This window comes from Paramisgurnus dabryanus, chromosome 1 (assembly GCF_030506205.2).
Source record: "Paramisgurnus dabryanus chromosome 1, PD_genome_1.1, whole genome shotgun sequence".
Taxonomy (NCBI): Eukaryota; Metazoa; Chordata; class Actinopteri; order Cypriniformes; family Cobitidae; genus Paramisgurnus; species Paramisgurnus dabryanus.
In genome coordinates, this window is record NC_133337.1 from 36,196,287 (window position 1) to 36,215,983 (window position 19,697).

The window sequence follows — 19,697 nt, forward strand, 5'->3', positions numbered from 1 at the left end:
AAGCAGCGGATTTGGCACTGAAAACAAAAGACACCCAGCAAACGCAGTGCTCTGTAAAAGCATTCCGAGACCTTCAACCATCGCTAGCACGGCACACGTCACAATACAAAAAAAAAAGTATTTTACCTCGGGAGAATCACTAAGAGAGTGCAGCACTCACAAGACACTCTCTCTTTACACCTAAAAGACAACATTATATGCTATGTGTTGTGTACATAACACAGCTCCTTTACAAGAGGGGCGGTCTCCTTCATGATAATAATGTCAATCCATTCACCATCATCACAAAACAACGTGACAGCGCTGGTGCTTTGAGTGAAAACCGTTTGCATCCGAGAACTGTGCGTAAGATCCTGTCAAATCTGGGCTTACATAAGAGACAGACAGAGAGAGAGAGAGAGAGAGAGAGAGAGAGAGAGAGAGAGAGAGAGAGAGAGAGAGAGAGAGAGAGAGAGAGAGTGAGGGAGCTTTAGGTTAGTGGAAAACGCACATACCCTTAACGAAGTAAGTAAAGAAGACCGTAAATGATCTAGTTTCATGAAAACAACTTCACTAGTGACAAGCCAGAATATCTTATTCTAAAGGCAAAGCTTACACACACACACACACACACAAATCAATCCCTTGCTCTAAGCAGCACTGCAGGGTTGCTCTCTTTTCAGTGAACGCTAAGTCATTGTAAGCTGCAGCATTCTGGTTTGAGAACGGCACACAAAAACACCCGCCTGCAAGCTGACAAGCATCCACACTTAAAACTGTCCAACCTGTCAAACCAATCCACACGGTAAAATAAAGGTACAGATCAAAACATATTTTGCATGCAAATTTTCATTATGGTATGCGTCTTACCAATAATATTTTGTAGGGCTATGATTTGGTAAATATTGGTACGAAGTGATGATGGGCAGCCTAAATGCAGAGTTTGACTGACATTTGACTGAGCCATTTATGCAATGGGAGACACTTATCCAAAGCGACTTACAGTGCACTACAATGCACATTTTATCAGTATGCATGTTCCCTGAGGATCATGACCTCTGCGCTGCTAGCATGAACACAGAACATGTTTATGGAAGTGGCAGGCGTCTTTTTTTGAATGTTTTTTATGGACAGTGAGGGTTATGCACACTGTTTATCCGCACGTAACCCTGGTGTTTTGGAGCGCTCTGAGCAGAAAAGAATCCCACATCATTCGTGTTTTTTCAATTGTTCAATCGAATGAGGGGAGGGCCGGGCGTTTTGTTGTGGTGACAAAAGTTTGCAGTTGCTTAGAGAGAAAAAGTCTGCGTGTTTGTGCATCTCTCACCATTGAGCAAGGTCAAAGCAAGTGCCAGAATTTGAGTTTACGCTTTGACATGATTTTAATTTGGGGAATCAGATTTTGAATGAAAGTTTGTTACAGTCATAGTGAAACACATTTAGTGCAGAGATCATCTGATTACACAGCACAGTTATACTGCATTGAAAATGAAACTGCAGCCGCCCAGGCAAAATTTTGGAACTCCGAAACCAATTAGGCTATATGATTTTATGCGCTTTGTGCTGTGTACGCTGTTGGAAAAGTAATAGAGAAGTAATCTTCCCGCACTCGCTCCCGTTCTGTCCGAAGTTCCCGCACTAATAGTTAAATTGTTTGGTTTTACATGTGATGTGAGATTATGATTGTGTACTTAGAGTAACTAAACCCTAAACCAACTTTTTTTAGTTAATGATCTGTAAAAATGCTTTATTAGTGCTGTTCATTGATTTAGTAACTTTTTTGACATTTGGATATAAAGTGTTTCAGTACTACAATATATGGTGTAAAAACGTCTGAGTGCTGACCTCTTCAGGTTGAACGGTGGCTATTGCAGTTGAATTTTACTATTGGATGTTGGGGCTAAAAAATGACTCTGACGTAAGAAGGTTCAAGCTAACTACGCCCTTGTTACGATCTCACCACACACTTAGTTCGTCCCCTCTATCAAACACATTTGGTGTGGTCGGCCCCTTAAGCTGAAGTATAGTTTAGTGTTTACGCATATGTTAACTGTTCGTGCACCGCCGCATGTTTGTAACCACGGTACTAGGCTATGCATGCGCATATAAAAGCGCATATAAAAGAATATTGTATGTAGCCGTGGATATGCATTACATTTTGTCCCAATGTGCATGTGGCGAACTTCAGTGTACATGTACGCACATATGTTTATGTAAAAAAATACACTTCGGGCTTTCCTATTGAGCACAAATGTGCCCTTCACGCAAGGGCGTTGCAATTAATCGTTTTTCAACTTTGATTTTTGCACATTTTGATTATAAAAACAAGATAATCAAGGTAATTCAATAAGTGTGCCACATTCAGTTTCTGTCCTTTGGTTTTGTGTTATAAATCCAGCACGTTCTAAGCACTTTCGCATCTGTCCAAAGTTCAAACACAAAGTAGTAATCCTAATGTATTTGTTCAGTTTTATCAGTTTCAAGCGAGCTGAGGCAAATGATCCCACTTGTTTAAAATATAATCATGTGCATTTAGGCACCTCTCTCTGTCTCTCGCATGTGCAGAGAGCTGCGCTCTAGTATCTGTCCAAAGTCAGATCAATAGGTAGTAACCCTGTTTATGTTTGTAAAGTTATATGCATTTCAAACGAAGCAAAACTACCCGTTTAAAATATATTTGGAGGGCATTTGGACTAGAGTTGAACTCGACTACAACACTGTAACACAGACTATAAAGATTAAAACGACAGATGTTGCAAGCTAGATTCAAACTCATATTTCCCAAATGAGCACCATAGCATGGGAGCTATTCACAAGGGTCCAGCTCTGACGTGAGAAATCAACATCACAAAAAAGCCAAATCCTCAAAGTACAAATCACTAGAATGTATCCTACGAACAGGAGCGAGGGCTGGCTTCCTCTTAATCTCGGAGGACGTTCTGAGCAGCTTATGAAACTTACATCAGCACCAGAGATGCCCTGAAGAGGGAAGATCCCCCCTGCTGCTGCCCTGTCTCACCATACACCTCCAGTGAAATAACGCTTTGATGTCTGCTTCTAACTTCCCTTTTTTTCAAGAGAGGACCGCTGTCTTCTCTTTCTTGCTGCCTTTATATTGAGACAGGAAGGAAAGACCCTGTCGAGGTGAGGAGTACTCTGTTCGGAAAATCAAACAAGCGAACTTTTCTTCTGATCGTAGCTCAGGAGGATGAGGAAAGAGGAGTGAACCTCAGGATACAGGAATAAGCAGCTGGTGGTACACATACAAAACACACATTCCCGAAATAGCCAAGAAGAAAATGCAGTCAGCTGGAAACATTATATATTAAACGCATGCCAAATGATAAAACTGTAAAAATGTTAATGGGGGAACAAACAGTCAAGCTGCTATTATGTAACAAGAACATGAAGACTTTAGACCCCTATGACATTTTAAAGAGATAGTTCACTCAAAAATAAAAATGTCATCATTTACTCACAGTCAAGTTGTACCCAGTGGTGTAGTGCAGGGTATACGCAGGTATATGGTGTATACCCACTTTTTTTATTAGATGGTATGGGGTATACCCACATCTTTAAAAAACTGGGGGCATAAATTACCCACTTCTCCAGGCACCACTACATCACTGGTTGTTCCAAACTTGTATAAAAGTTCTTTGTTTGGCCAAACACAAAGGAAGATATTTGAAATCAAGCAGAAAACATGAGCACCATTGACTACTATGGAAGTCAATGGTGCTCAAAAATGTTTTGGTTACAAATATTGCTCAAAAATATTCTTTATGCTTTGCGGAACAAAGACATTTATACAGGTTTGGAACGACTTAAGGGTGAGTAATTTTCATTTTTGTGTAAACTATTCCCTTTATCCCAAAATGTGGATCTTTTCATGAAGAGACACATCCTGTTTTGGCCATAACTAAAAAAATTTGTTTTAATCCTTTAAAAAAAATGAAATCTTTTGAATTTCTGAGTCATGATTTTTAAGGGTTACTACCAAGATAGCTACTTAAAATTCCTGACTCTATACCCTTGAAAAGTATTTGAATACACAGGATTGAACGTACGTGAATCATTTTCAATTATTGCATTTTCAATGCGCCAAAAGGAAAATTCTTGGCAGAAGCTAAATAAAATGAAACACTCAGCTGAAGGCCGAATATCGAAAACCAAACATGTTTTTATCATTCTCCTAATTATTTTTGCCAATTTTCTCACTATTGCTTTTCAGAATTTGTACTATATTTATTTGACTTTATTTAACAAATGAAGATTTAAAAAAAAAAAAAAAAAAAGGAGACAGAGGACCTTTTTTCACCAGGCCACTTCTCTGATCAGATAGCTATCAGATTTGTTAAATCCGTTCCATTTAAATTAAACCACAGTCTTGGCTAAACAGAAATCAATTAGATCGAATATTTTACAACACAAAATGCACCTTATAGTCAGTTTTGTTAAGTGTATGCAAACGTATGCACAGGGTCGAATGCACAGCTTATACTTCTAGTTTTTGCATCAAAAAGCAGCACTTATAAGCAGTGGACGCGCGTGTGTTTGCTCAGTCAGGGTCAAGCAGAGGGAGAGAGAGAGAGAGACGGCGATAAGATTGACAGGAGCATGACAAAGGAAAAAAAGTGCTTAACTTAGCACTTCTGTCTAACAAAATGCTTTTGTTTATAAATGTTTTATTTCTCTTTTAATATAAGCGTGTTTGTCATTGTCGGACTGTAGGATGTAGTGGCTCTAGGAAGTTTTTTTATTACAAACTGCCATTGCTCTTCATCATTACTCTTCTCATCTAAGAGTCTCTTGCTCTCCATGCTTGCACATTCAGCAGACAAAGGTTGCAGGATCACAATCTCCAACATGTCTTTCTCTTATGTGTTGTTTAGGATGTCTTGATTTTAAATGATAAATAAAACTTGTAATGCTGTATGTTTGCTGTATTTATAAAGGGTGCGCCTCATTATCATCATCGGTTGTGATCTGATCGCATCATTAACCTTATTGCTTGGTAAAAGTTATTTGTTCTTATCACTTGTTTAGCCAAACACTGATAAAATTAGTTTTTGCCATTTTCGTCAAAATTATTTTAGTTGCCGAACATTCGGTGCAGCACTTGACACTTTGTTTTGTAGCAAATGAGTACTAAACTTTAAAAAATAAAATCAAAAGAAACATTTAAACAAACACTAGATTTCTAAGAACTATTTTTTAAACTCTAATTTCTTGGTAGCTCAAACATTTCTCCTGGTAGCCATATTTCTCTACCGCCTATGTTGCATTTCCATATGGCTACAACATCTGTATTGGGAAGAAGAAAACTTGCTGTAAAAATTTTTTTTTACAAAGATGACTCAAAGATGAGTTATTTTCCTTAGTGCATTATAAAGAATATGAAATATCACAATTTAAAAATACAAACAGGTCTTTAGTCTGAAGAAAAAATAGGCTGCAGTCCAGTGAGAGTTTTAAGATGCCAATTGGTCCTTCCCTTAGAAAGGAGGTTAACGGCCCTAGACTGAACAGAGGAGAGGCTCTTTATTCTTACAGCACTCAGAGATAGTTCACTATGGGATTGAAAATGACTCCACTTCATTTCAAGAGATAAAACTAAACATTTTTCTTTAAGAAAAGACTGCACTTTAACAAAACCAGCTTGATGCTTTATCCAGCTGTTAAAAAGGTAAGAATAATGTACTCCACTGTAGGATTTCTTTTACTGAAGTCCTCTTGTAATGTTAGTCAAAGTTTATGCATGATGAAACTCATAATTTAGGATTTCATGACCATTGTCCACTCGTTCTCTTCCTCTCTCACCATAAGATTTTTGGTAGTGTGCATTTAAGACTTCTATATAGTAACCATGTTAAGGCCGAAGTATACTTTGTGTGTTATGCACATTAAAATGTGTCGCTCAAATGGTCAAAAAAAAAAAAAAAAAAAACGCTAAACGTCATCAAAAATGAGATAATGATATTAAACGTATGCTCTTGGAAGGTATTATACATTCATCAAATACTCTCTCTTCAAATCCGCTTAATCACGGCCTCAGGCCATTCAAAAATACCAGTATTTTTTCTGCAAAGTCCTCTAAGTGCACATAAGAAGAATCGGATAAGAATGACACACGTTCATGTAAAGTGTAATTTACAGTTGTGTGTTGGTTGTACGCCATAGCTACGCCTTAGTTTATGCATAGGTATGCACAGCCTCGACAAAATTTTAACAATGCGTCCGTTCTACTCCAAGCGCTGCGATTGGTTGACTGGAACCCCTCCCGTCTAAGCCTTTTATTTGTATTCAGAAAGGACAGTGAAATGTGACTGAACACTTTTTTAGAATTGAAGATTTTGCATGCACTTTTGTAGACAATTATCCATAAATGGTCTTCTTATAGTTCAGAAAGCTCTGAAAATTTCAGTAGCCTATGCTCTGAAAGCTCAAATAAAATTCGATGTTTCACACGACAACCCTTTTTGAGCAAAGTGGGACAAAGGTTCGGTTATGCTTTGGGTCAAATACGTGAGAAATATCCGCGGTGCATTACAAAAAATGAACCCTGATTGTATTCCACGCGTAAGGTTAAAACCCAACATCTATCGATCGGTTTTGACGTCGGTTGAACATCTACTCCATTACTAGAAGCAACGTGTATGTCACTGGTTCTCTAGGAAAGCATGGACTTAACCAGGAAAACGAGAGGAAATGGAAAGAAAGAGCGAGCAATGAAGCATTTCTGCCCTTTTAATGCAGTAACCTTTGCTGGCATGCCTGTGGGTGGAGAGCCTTTCACCATAGCAACACTAATAGGGAACCGAGTGCAGTAATGGAAGGTTGAGTGACAGCAAGCACGTCTGTCTCTCTCTCCCTCTTTTTCGTCAGGGCTTTGGCATTGTCTGACCTTTCAACCACTCAGCGCAGAGCACGCGGCTGATTGGACGTCTGTGTCCTGCGCTCTAATTTAGCATTGAGCTCATTCATGCAAAGATTATGATGAGAAAGATCCTGTCTGTATGGACACAAGGAAATACAAACATGCAACCAATACGATGAGGAGATGTCATGATGGGAACAGAACACACAAAATCGTATTATAGATCTCTATTGCTTTATATAAAACTACCTGAAGGGTTCAAATGCAAAATCCTGTAAGTGCTTCTGACGTATTTTCTCATAAATGAGCGTTTTATCAGGCTCTAATGTGTAGGTTACATAATTTCACTTTAATGGCATTGAAAAGGTTGAGTCAGTAATTCAAATGCCTTATTTTCACAAATGTCACTTTAATCATTTAATTAGTTTAAGGAACTGCAAAACCCTCTAAGTACATGCAAGCTTTTTGGAACTTCAAAAAAATGGCCTGGGGCCGAGATTAAGTGGGTTTGAAACGAAAGTGTTTGTGCTATAAAGTCAATAACTTCTAGAACTTCCAGATGCTGTTTCTCATGTGCCATTGCGTTTTTCACAGCCAGCGGTGCAGTGTGTTTTCCTTTCTAAAATATGGTTTCTGCAAGCACTAAAAACATCAATGGAAAAAGATCAAACCAGGCTCCACCAAGAGAGAGTGCATCCCGGAGCACTCGTGGCTGGGAAAAAATAGGAATCGTCTTCGGGATGATAAGCGTTGCCAAAAATCATCAACTGTATTTGTTTTGACTGCTGAATGAGTTTGACTCACAGGGTTTCGTGAATCAATACAGCACAGGTGATTAAATCACAAAAAAGAGAGAGAGTGAGTGTGTGTGAGAGATAAAGAGAGAGAGAGAGAGAAGTGGAGTAAGTGATATGCAGAAAAAAGCCGATAGCAGAGTCCGACTCAACCCCCATGCAAAAATGACTACATGAATAAAATCTTCAAAAAAAGAAAGAAAAATCATGAACCAATGCAACATACATTAGGTGATAAAATCATAAATCTAAAAAAGAGACAGAGAAACATAGGAAAAGAGCGACAGAGAGATGGAGATAAAAGAAAGCAGGCAGTAAAGTCAAATATAATCGCCTAAAATAGATTGCATAAAAAAGAAGAGATACTGATGATAAGAAAAAAGTAAGAGCAGCGTGATAAGGAATGGTTTTCTGTCCAAATCCCTCACAGGAAGATCAGGAAAAAATAATTACAAAAGGAACAAATGGAGGAAAGCAAAAACAAAAGGAAGACACTCAGAAACAAATTACCAAATTAATTGAAATATCTCCAATGAAGATATGCACAATTGAGCACGCCGGGGGTGGAGGGCGTTTGTTCTCCATTGGGGAAAGTAGGAACAAATAAATGGAGGGATGGAGAGAGCAGAAATAGATGGGTGTCTCTCACTGTTTTCTGCTTGAATAATTAGACCGGGTTAGGGGGGTGGACACCAAAATAAACTTCTCAGAAGTGACACAAACAAGCTGGCCACTTAAACTTTTTGGCGAGCGACGTGGAGGTTGGGAGCGTGCTGACGTCCAGGGTTTCATACGTCTTACTAACCCGACATCAGGCAGAAATTGATTGATTCGCAAGAAAGTGACACTTTAATGAAGTCTAATGAAGTCTTTAGGTAGTCTAATGAAGCTTGACCCAATGTTTGCGCGCTCTTCATAGAAAACTTTCCAGTGCTGTGTGGAATTCAATCAACAATCAAAATGCAAACGTCATTTGGACCCCCTAGATGATTTTATTGGTGGAAAACTATTTTGGTTGGTCTCTTTAGAAATATTAATATGTAAACGTACATTCTCTAAATGATACTCTGACTATAAACGCATGCTACAACTGGATAATGCAAGAATCAAATATTACAAGTGCTTCGCTCAAGCAGTCAAAGAGGAGAATTTGGCACCAAATTCACAAATTTGTTTGAGTTGACACATGCTGCCAAGAATTGGGATTGGGTATGTCCAAAACACTGATTAAAGGTAAGAGGTCAAAATGCTCCACCTCCTTCCCCGATGTGCGGTGGCAAAATGTGCACCGCCCCATATAAGGGCAAATACGCACAGAAAAACACTGGGATTTTTTGCGGAAATGAACATATGCCGAGGAGCAGGACCTCACAGGAAGAAGCTACGATACTTCACCTTCCTCAGATTGAGCTATTCAGATCGCCATGTTGCTTCAGGGAGGTCATAGACTTTGAAAAAACACCCACATGAAGATCAAATATAAAGACCTTATAGAAAACACCAACCTTCGCAGGTCAGAAGGAAAGGACAGAAGCTATTGAATCCAAAAACTCCACAAGCATCTCATGGAAAAAGCAAGTTCCTATGCAGCTTTGGGTAAGGTTACTTGTAGACATGCTTTTATATTGTAGGTTGCATGGGGTATTCAAGTTAAGACTTTTTCGGATGAGTGTAGGGGGACTAGACAAAACCCGGGGCAGCAACAGCGATTAGCTGGCACATTGTTGCTGTCATGAGATCACAGATGGCGGAGTGGTCGACATGGCGGTGCGGTCGACATACCAATGTGGACTGTCACTTACCGGCAAGGAGGAAGGTGATGAGACACGTCTCTTTGGGCATGTAGAGCTTAAGCCTAGAGCCACTGAACACATACTCCACCACGGCCTCCGAGCGGCCCGCTCTCTGCAGGAACGGCAGGAACTGTTTGGCTTTCTGTGTCTCCTGTACAAAAAAAGGGGGAAATTAAGGACAAGAGAAGTGGCATTTGTTTACCATGAAAAGGATGCATAATGTAAAAAGGTCAAATTTGGCATATTTAACAGAAAAAAATTAAAACAGCTAATTTAATGCAGTTTTGTGTCAAATACAATGCAATAACAATTACAAAACAATCTCGAAATGGATCTTAGGCAATCCGCACCTACCACTGATGCGCAGGTCAATGTATAAACAACCCGGACCCGATCAACGTTTTCAACAAACCCGCCTGCAACTATATCGTACATGACCTGCCTCCTGACCCGCATTTTTTTAAGTAGTAATTGTTTAAAATAGTTAAGTTAATTGGCATCTTTATTTCAAAGACCCGACCAACCGCGAACCGAATATCAAAAAATATTTTTGGATGACTCATAAACACCGGTAACTCATTTTGGATCAACCTGCGCATACCGTGAACTGGTTTCCTCACGTTACGAGGTGGAGATTTTTTATGCATTCTCATTCATACGTTTTTGTCTCATAGGATCTACCCCCCCCTCCAGTGATGTTAGGGGTGGATTTTTGTTTGTGCGTCTTTTCGGATAATCATACGTTTCGTTATAATTCACATCGTACAAGTTCATACTAAAACGCCATTCTCCACCACGTAAAATAGTTACTTTTTCTCATGAGATCATGTTGAAATGTCACATCGGAGCTGTAAAAGATCATCTACACATCAGATTAATCACTGACGAAGTATTCGGTACATACTTGGCGTTCATTATAGGCTCTGTTAAATATTTGTACAAAAATTTGGAGGTGGATCTGTGACATCCTAGCCTGATCTCACGAGAATTTTTATATATTTAACAAGATGGCTAATAAGTATGAATTCGTACAAAGTTAATCGTGCAAAAAAGTACAATATCATAAAAAAATTACGAAACCCCACCCCTTACCTCGCCCCCAACGTCACAGGGGTTAAGGCACATAATACAAAAGCGTACAAATGTGGTCATGCGAAAAAAATACGAATTAGCCACCACGTAAAATATGTACGAATTGCCATGAGATAGCGTTGGACATCCTCAGCAGGTTTTCCTCCATTACTTTGGACACATTATCATTTGTAGTAATATAATTTGGACCGAGCTAAAATAACAGTCTATGACACTTGTGAGCTTTTCTGAGAGAATGGAAAGTCTATTTCAAGTGTGCCCTAACCAAGAGTGTAATTGCAAAAGTAAGAGGTTTGACAGCCGAGGGTCTGGTATGTATAAATTTAAACACATTTGCACACTGGAGCCGCACACTGGAGCCACCCACTGCAGCTGGAATTAACCGTGACCCACACATAAAGAAGGGAAAATAAATCCGAAAGGAGGAAAGAACAAAAAAAGACATAAACAAATGCAAAGATAAATGGTCCCTCAGACCAACAACACAGTCTCAATCCAAACAACGTCATTTTGACTGTCAGTCAAGTAACGATGAGGATCTTGTTTCTGGATGAGAAACGAGAACGCTACTTGTTTTAGAGTGACACTCACTTTTTTCTCTTGGCGCTAAAAGCCTCCTACACAAACCCGGGTGCAAATTACATCCTGAAACTGTTCTCAGGCGGCGCCCATACACTTCATTAAAACCAGAGAGTCTCATTCATAAACGCAGAGATGAGAGAAGTAAAAAGAGGAAGGAGATAAAAGTTGAAGACGTCGACGGCCTCACACGCATGTACCGAATAACAAGCCTGTTGACGTGTCGCCCGTTCAGCAGTAAAATTGAATGTTTGCGTGATGCATGGCCCTAACGGTATTCACATAAAAACAGTGTGGGATCTACAACCGTGATGACTTTGAATGAAGACTATTTTTGGAGGAGCATTCATTAAATTAATGGGTAGGACCGTAATACAGCAATAAATCAACTGTCATAGGAGGCTTTAAGAGCAAGGAATCAGATGAGGATTCTGGGATATGAAAGCGAGGGTGAAAACATTCACATGTGCCCAAATTACACTTTCATGGTGTTATCAAGACATTGAATATAAGTGACCCTGCCTGTGAAAACCCAGCTTAAATGATAACTCCGGTATTTAACACTTTGAGTCTCATTTCTGGCTTGTTTTGGATGAACTACAGTGATGGACACAGAAATTTTGACAATGGGTCGTGTCTTGACTTTTTGACTTGTTTAGAAGCGTCTCTTGACTGCTTCAGAATGGAAGTCAATGACCATGCACAAACATGTCATTAAAACAACACTTAACGTTCATTTTCAAAACTGTACTACTCACCAAGTGGTGCGTAGTGTTCGTTGATGATTAAAAAAAAATATATTGGCGCAATGTATGATTTCAATCCGTGTTATTTACTATAGTGGAACTATTTTTTCAGATACCTCACAAATGCGTATATACTTCCGCTCTATATTTGAGTCTGAAGCGTTACTCCCGACCACTTGATGGCGACAACCACTTTGCCATGCAAGTACGCTCGATGTCTAGCGTATAGACAGTCACAATCGAGCTCAACTTCAAACCTAAAGCTAGTCACTGAGCCATCAAATATGGGAGAAATTTCTTCTGAGAGAAACCGAGCGAAAAAACTACAACCACATGTAAACAGACCCTTTTCTGTTTCCCGGCAGCGGAGTGATATATCAGCGAGCAATGAGTCTTCCAAGAGATGTCAATGGAATTTTACAAAATGCCAAATAAAACATGACAGAAACTATATTTGGCTACACAACTTGTTTGTAATCATCAACGAACACCACAAACCACTCGGTGAGTAGCACAGTTTTGAAAATGAATGTTAAGTGTTGTTTTAATGACATGTTTGTGCATGGCCATTGACTTCCATTCTGAAGCAGTCAAGAGACGCTTGTAAACAAGTCAAAAAGTCAAGACACGACCCATTGTCAAAATTTCAGTGTCCATCACTGTAGTTCATCCAAAACAAACCAGAAATGAGACTCAAAGTGTTAAATACCGGAATTATCCTTTAAGTTATGTTTGTGATTTAATGTTTTCTACATTAAATCATCCTATATAAGAACATTGTGTAAATATATCATCTTCATATCTTTAAAGGATATTGAAATCAATGATAAAAACCAAACTTACGGTTCCCACTCCAAGTCAAATGTCAAATACCCTGACGTATTCCTGACTAAAAAGCAGAATTTCCATGACCTATGGACAGGATGCCAAAATACCTCTTAAAATTTCATAATATCCCAGAAATTCCATGACCGGTGGGAACCCTGCAAACTTCGATGCTCCTTTGATCTCACAATTATTGTACATTAAGACTCTTATGCTTGAATTTGCACAGATAGGGTCACATTTTATCACTGCACCGGTGATAAAATGAATGAATACCTTGAATACCGTAACTCTTATAATACGTTTTTAATTTGGCCGTTATGAATGTCAGTTGGCCAGTTTCATACTTGGTCTCTCAGATAGACCTTCAACAACAATTGGTCTCCATTAACCAGTTCCTCTGAACCATCATTTCAAATGAATCAAACTCCAAAACAAAGGCACTTACCCCTGAAATGTCAGCCACCCTGTGAATGGGCACCTCTTTCTTACTGTGAAGTCCTTTGCCGTTCTTGATCGCCCTGAAATGATTCAGAAGTCAAGTGTTAGTGTCAGAAATATTCACAACTGTTCCTGGACCATAAAACCATCGCAGGAAATAACCCACCACACTTGAACAGACCGGTCCATTCAACCACCTCCCACATAACAAGAGAGCCCACAAATCACATTTACACCATCCAGAGATTCCCACAAGCAGTGCAGGCCAGGAGATCTCATGCATAACATGGGAATTGTTATGGTGAGTGTGCGAGTGCCGAAATGGAGCTTAGTGTTTTAGTGCGAGCAGTGATGCCTGCAGATTACAGTGGATATGGAAGGAATGAGGGGCGCATCTTTGGCCTCTTTAAGGCAGATGTATCTGTGGCTGTAGCCTCCCTGGTGTGTAATCACGTTCAGCCGAAGCGAGGGGGGCGAGAGAGAGAGCGGGCGAGCGAGCCCGTCCCGAGGTTGATTTCTCAGAGGATGTAGGGTAACGACCAGCAATCTCTACTAAAAATAAATTTGAGACCCGCAAACCGCCTATCTCCACTGGCTCCACGGGGAAGCATTACCCAGAGAGAGCAAGAGAGAGAAAGAGAGAGAGAGAGAATATATGTGGGTGTTTCAAAAGCACCACCAAAAGTGAAGAACAGCAGTGAAAATGAAAGAAGAGCAGATAACCAGAAGCTATTCTCTTTGTCTTGAGGGTCACCCATCTATCACAGACCCCAAGATTCAAATCTCTTTTCGTGCAATAAAGCACCCCCGGAAACCTCAGCACTGCAAATCTATATAATTATATTCGTAGACAAAGAATAAAAGAGCCATGCTTTAGTGCTGGCAGTTGAAGTATGAGCTTTGGGACTGATATTGCCTCCATGAAACGAGAGCTAACCAGACAAGCCATGACTTATAGCGAAGAACAAAATGGCTCCATTTCACAGATGGCTTCTTCTCCTCTGAACGTGTGTGAATATGGGCCGCATTTGTTCGCTGGTGATTTTCTTTCAGTTTCGTCTTACCTCGCCTCCGCCGCAAGAAGCTCATCGTAATGGGAAGATCTTTGGTCGTCGTCCTGACGATATCTGATCACTGTGGCGAGACCTTTGCTGACCAGAGCCTCTGCGATGTTTCTGTAAAGACAGAGTAGAACGGAAGAAAATTAAAACTTTGTTTTGACAGCGTGCCTATTTTTTTCCTTCGTTTTTTTAATTAAGTGTGAGCATCTCATAATAACAGTAGGCTATCTGCGCTGGAAGTGAAAGCTGTAAACAACCACAGATTTCAATAACCATGGAGCAATCAAACGTGAGCTGGAGGATACGCTTGAGTGACGGTTAAATGGGTGAATTTCTTATCAGGGGCTTTTAGTGTAGACAGCTTCCTTGATTATAATAGAAGCAAGCAACAAGATAAATGCTAGCAAGTTTGTTTGGTGGGTGGGTGTGAAAAATAACTCTTGCAAAAGGGGTCACAGCATTTTTGTCCACCAGCACATTATGCATTATTATCTTCTGTAATGAATCTACAGCAAATAAACAAGCACTGTTCTATATGGTAGTAAAACCAATGAACCAAAAACAGGTTGAAAAAACAGCAACTATTTTTATTTTTGTAGGTTTTCAACAACGACTCTAACTAAATTGTTGCCGTTTTGAGTTTGACGTTATCACACGTGAGTCTCAGATGTACCTAGGCCTAGATGGTGCAACAGGTGTAAATTTTACATTGGATCGGGTTTATGCCCAGTTGGTGCAAGCGGCTATATGTTGATATACTTATTTTTTGTGCTGACACACAATTTTTTAGGAAAGTGGAATAATCCTAATAATGTTCCCTATGTAATCAAAGATGTTTGCTTGTCTTTGTTCAGTGGAAAAGAAAATACGTTTGGAGAAAAACATTCCAGGACTTTTTTCCTTATGGTGAACTTTAGTGGACCTCAACAGCTTACAGTTTCAATGCAGCTTCAAAGGGCTCTAAACAATCCTGACCGAGGCATAAGGGGTCTTATCTAGCAAAACGATTGCCATCTTTGCCAAAAAAAATAAAAAGAAGTACTTTTTAACTGCAATTTAAATCTAAACTTAAGACATTCTTCTTTAACAAAGCATTCACATAGAATGTCCAGTAAATGTACTTTTCCCGCTGTAGTTATTTTGTCTAGAACAAAGCACTCACATACCTCATATGGGTAATATACTCTTGCCGCAATAGTTAGCCTGTCTGGAACCGAGCTGAATTAAACCACTATAATGTATGACACCTGCATTACATGCGAACGCCCCCTACGCTAATAGAATTCTGATTTTGTCTCCCTGTCTCGTCCTCGACCCCGAGGACAATGAGACAAACAGACTCAGTTCCTGTTGCTGTGAAGGTCATCGCACCACTGATCTACTGGCTCTCCTTCAATGTGATGCCCAGCCGATGCGCGACCAATGACCACCGGCTGAACCAGTTTAATCCGCTTACCCGCTTCCTATCCCTACCGTGTCTATATATATATAAATATTAATCTCTCCCTAGGGTATTTTGTCCTTCTAGGATTTTTTCCCATTGGGTTTTCTCCTAGGGTTTTTTTAGGCCCAGGGAGAGTCAGCCAACTTTGGCTTAACTTAGCACTTTACAGTATACATTACATTATTAATACGCTCGCTTACACGGTTTATCCTTAGCCGCTATATTCTACTTCTTCTACTATGTATTGATTTTCAGTGTTCTCCTCTACATCTACTCATGTAAAGCTGCTTTGCAACAATTAACAATTGTGAAAAGCGCTATATAAATAAAATAAAATTGAATTGAACTTCTTGTCTTGCAATAGCCTTGTGATGCGCTAGCGTTACCTTCCGTATTACGTAATCATGTCGAAAGGTCATGCATGACGTATGCAAACTTCCACTCCAGCGTTTACAAGTGTAGAGAAAGAGGGCCGTTCCGAGTCGACATTGTTGTATGATACTAATTAATGACTTCGTGTCAGTTTATTGTTTAAAATGGTCCGCAAGTGTGCGTTTCACACATGTAACTTGACCTTGCGACATGATTACGTAATAGGTAAGGTGGCGCGTTACACGGCAAGTGCAACATGATTGTTTCGCTGGATAAGACACACATGCCTCGGTTGGTATCAGTGATGTGCGGGTCAATGTATAAACATCCTGACCGACGTTTTCAACTAACCCGCCCTCAACTCAAATATTGTACCCTACCCGCTCCCTTGCCCACATTTTTTTAAAGTAGTAACTGTTCACAATAGTTAATTGGCATCTTCATTTCAAACGACCCGACTGGCCGCGACCCTAATATCATTAAAACATTTTTTTTATGCTTCGTAACCGCGGGTAACCGCAGGCACTCGCTCATTTCGGAGCAACCCGCGCATCACTGGTTGGTATCATTTTGAGCCCTTTGAAACCACTGAAGTCCACTAAAGTCCACTATATAGAAAAAAATCCTGGAATGTTTTCCTCAAAAAACTTAATTTCTTCTCAACTGAACAAAGATAGACATAAAAATCTTGGATGACATGGGGGTGAGAAAATTATCTGGATTTTTTGCAACTGAGCTCTTATAAAGATTGCAACATTATGCTTCCTATGATAATTCCACATGTTACCAAATCAATGTTATCTTTTCCAAGCATTTTGGGACATGCTTGGATAATCACATCTCTAGACATTCCCCAAAATCATGTGCCATGGCCTGACTTGCGTTAACAACTATAGAAAATGATTAAACGCAGTAGTCATACAAAAAAGCATATGCCACACTAATTATAAGGGTGAATCTCCTAATTTTATTTACTATTCCTTTCAACTTTTTGCCCCTTTTTTCAACAGTGACAGCTTTCTTCACTAGGGCTCTGAGGGAATTTTAATATGAAGATCTATTTTATATTGATTTTGCTGTTTCTTGCTTGACTACAGAAGATTTGAAGTGTGGAAACAGGTGTTTAATGAGCCAAAAAGCTGAAGTGAGATGGTATCTGGTTGACTGTACTCACATTCCTCCAATGGTGACTGTAGCACAGGTACGCTCTGGGAAGGCAGGGACCCCACCCATTTCCGTAGCAGTTGTGGCGGCTCTGATGTAATCAACCGTGACATTAACCTGTAATGATACAAATGAAATTGTTAAACCAGTGGCCTCCAAGAGTCAATGTTAGGCCAAGAACCATGGCCTATATACAGACTATAAGCCTGTCAGGGGTCTGGGCTATGGAGATAAATTGACCAGTGAAACCACACGTGAGGACACAGAGAACTGCAGCGTTGCCATGTTTTATGATGTCGCATTAAATGTGACAGAATTACGCCAAGAAAGAGCAACACGTCAAACTCTGAATTTGATATCTTCATACAGGACCGCAAATCAAGCGAAAAGCTGGCTGTAAAGAGAGTTTACTGACCTAAAAAAACAAAAACAATGGATTATAAGCCTTTTGTGAAGGGTGGACAAATTGTGTTAGGGCATCTAGCGAGGGGTTTGGTGTGTGCATGTGCGTGCACAAGCATGACTGTGGGCTACTTTTCAAGGTGACCCTGAGTCACTGTGAATCATGTCAGGCTAGACCATAGATCTCCCCAGAGGAACCCAGACCAAACATGGAAACTGTTTATCACATAGCGAGGAACCAGCTGGTAACTTTTAACTTTACAGCACAGACAAGTGGAAGGTAAGAAAAAACAAAACCTGATTGTTTCACTAAAGAATAAAGCTGTACCAAACTGCTCCAGCTAGTTTAGAAAACTGACTGAATTTTGAGGTCACACGGGTACAGCAACTGCATTCGGTCTTTAGTCTTCTTGTTTGTATATAAAGAAGCCTTGCGATATTCAAAAATAGGAGAAAGACCGATTTCGTTCCAAAAGTATAGCAAAAATAGAGGGATGAAAGCCATTCTGACATAGTGAGCTGGATCTCCCATCTACCTTGACACCAAGGTGGACGTGTCATTAATTAGGGTGGCATTGGGACCATGCAAGGACAAAGACTATGCCCGACCAATTGCCTCACGGTCTATTGGGTGCGTGTGGATTGATTGTATCCAGTTATAGAATGAACAACTACTACGCATGGCTGCGCATCTGTAACGTCACCCACCTTAAAAAATATGAAATGCAGCTAATGGTCATGAGTCACAGGATTTTCCTCTAGTCTCCGCCCAGTGCCGTACGAGACAAAAACATATGCTCAACACATAAAAAAAATCTAAAACTGTGCTCTACCCCAGTAAAACTATAACTAGAATGTAATAATAAATTGCAAGGGGAATTTTTAGAAAAAAGTATGGTTTGGATGATCAAACACTTTTCCACGCGTTTTAGGGTCACCCTTGGAGTCGGCTTGATGACCAAGTTCAATTCTTCTTATTAGGGCTGGGATGGTTGTAATTACTAACAGTTGAGAAGTGCGCCCTGCGGTGGTGTGCACGTCACAAATTATGAAAAATATAAAGTACAATCTCGCCCAGTGAGATGTCTTCAGGTTCGTGTTAATGCAAACAGCCAGCAGACGTGGAGTTAATGCGCTATTTGCAAGGGAAGGCAACTGATATCAGTGATGACCCGCTGGCTTGGGGGCGGAACAATGAGGCAAGATATTGGCAGTTTCTCAATCCAAAGGATGTAGCCTCCAGAAGTCGCATTTGCAAACTGCATACATCATCAAGACTGTCTTATTTTATAACATTAACAATTATAAAGTTGACTATTATTATTATTTGTTAATCATACTTTGTTGTAATATGCTTATGACTTGCAAATGTCTGAAAATAATAAACCAGGCTTGATGACATGCAGCCTGCATATGCGACCTCCGGAAGCTGCAGCCTTGGGATTGAGAAACGGCCATTCTCTCTTGGTCACTCAAAGTTGCAAAAAAGTATCAATCTGCGCTACCATTACACGATCAGAACGCGTTTTCAGCGCGGCTGGAAACATTATAACCCCAAAAAGGTTTCTAACTTCTTGTTTCATGTGTGGAAGTGCTACAATAAACACACAGATATGCGCCGATCCCCTGGGTGCTCCGGGGCTCGGTTCGAGCAGTCACCGAAATGGCTAAGCACATACGCACGGTTGCTTCACATTTACTTCACACGTGACGTATAAAACCACGTGGAAAACGTGACTGCGCCGCTTTCCCCCTCTTCAAAGTGCGGGGGCGCTTCAGAGCTAAGTAACCTAAGCATTGCTTGACGCTGTTACGAGTACCCACTGCCGGAGAAAGAATTTGCCGCCTATGAACATGCACGTTTGTTAAAAAATGTATATCTGATCATTGTTTACATTTTTAGATTTCAAAATATATGTATGCATGTATAAGACCTATATGCATCAATGTGCGCATACGCGCATACACGCAGCCCCCAACTGTACTGATAACTGACTGCTCTACCAATTGAGCTATAGGATCACAGTAAACACAACAGGAACAACTCCTGGAGTGTATCTGTGGCACACAGCTGAAAATGCCCTTGGGTGTGGCCTGAAAGTGCAGATTTTACAAGAGTATTGTGCTT

At 40.1% G+C, this 19,697-nt stretch overlaps 1 protein-coding gene across 1 annotated transcript in view; it reads right to left on the bottom strand.

Moving 5' to 3' along the window:
* Positions 1–19,697, bottom strand: part of snd1 (staphylococcal nuclease and tudor domain containing 1) — a 195,323-nt gene that overhangs the window by 138,005 nt on the left and 37,621 nt on the right. The window contains exons 12-15 of the mRNA XM_065268696.2: positions 17,178–17,284; positions 14,191–14,301; positions 13,134–13,206; positions 9,453–9,594 (exon numbers count right to left, since the gene is read on the bottom strand). Coding sequence (XP_065124768.1) covers positions 9,453–9,594; positions 13,134–13,206; positions 14,191–14,301; positions 17,178–17,284 — 433 coding nt within the window. The remainder of the gene's footprint in view (positions 1–9,452; positions 9,595–13,133; positions 13,207–14,190; positions 14,302–17,177; positions 17,285–19,697) is intronic.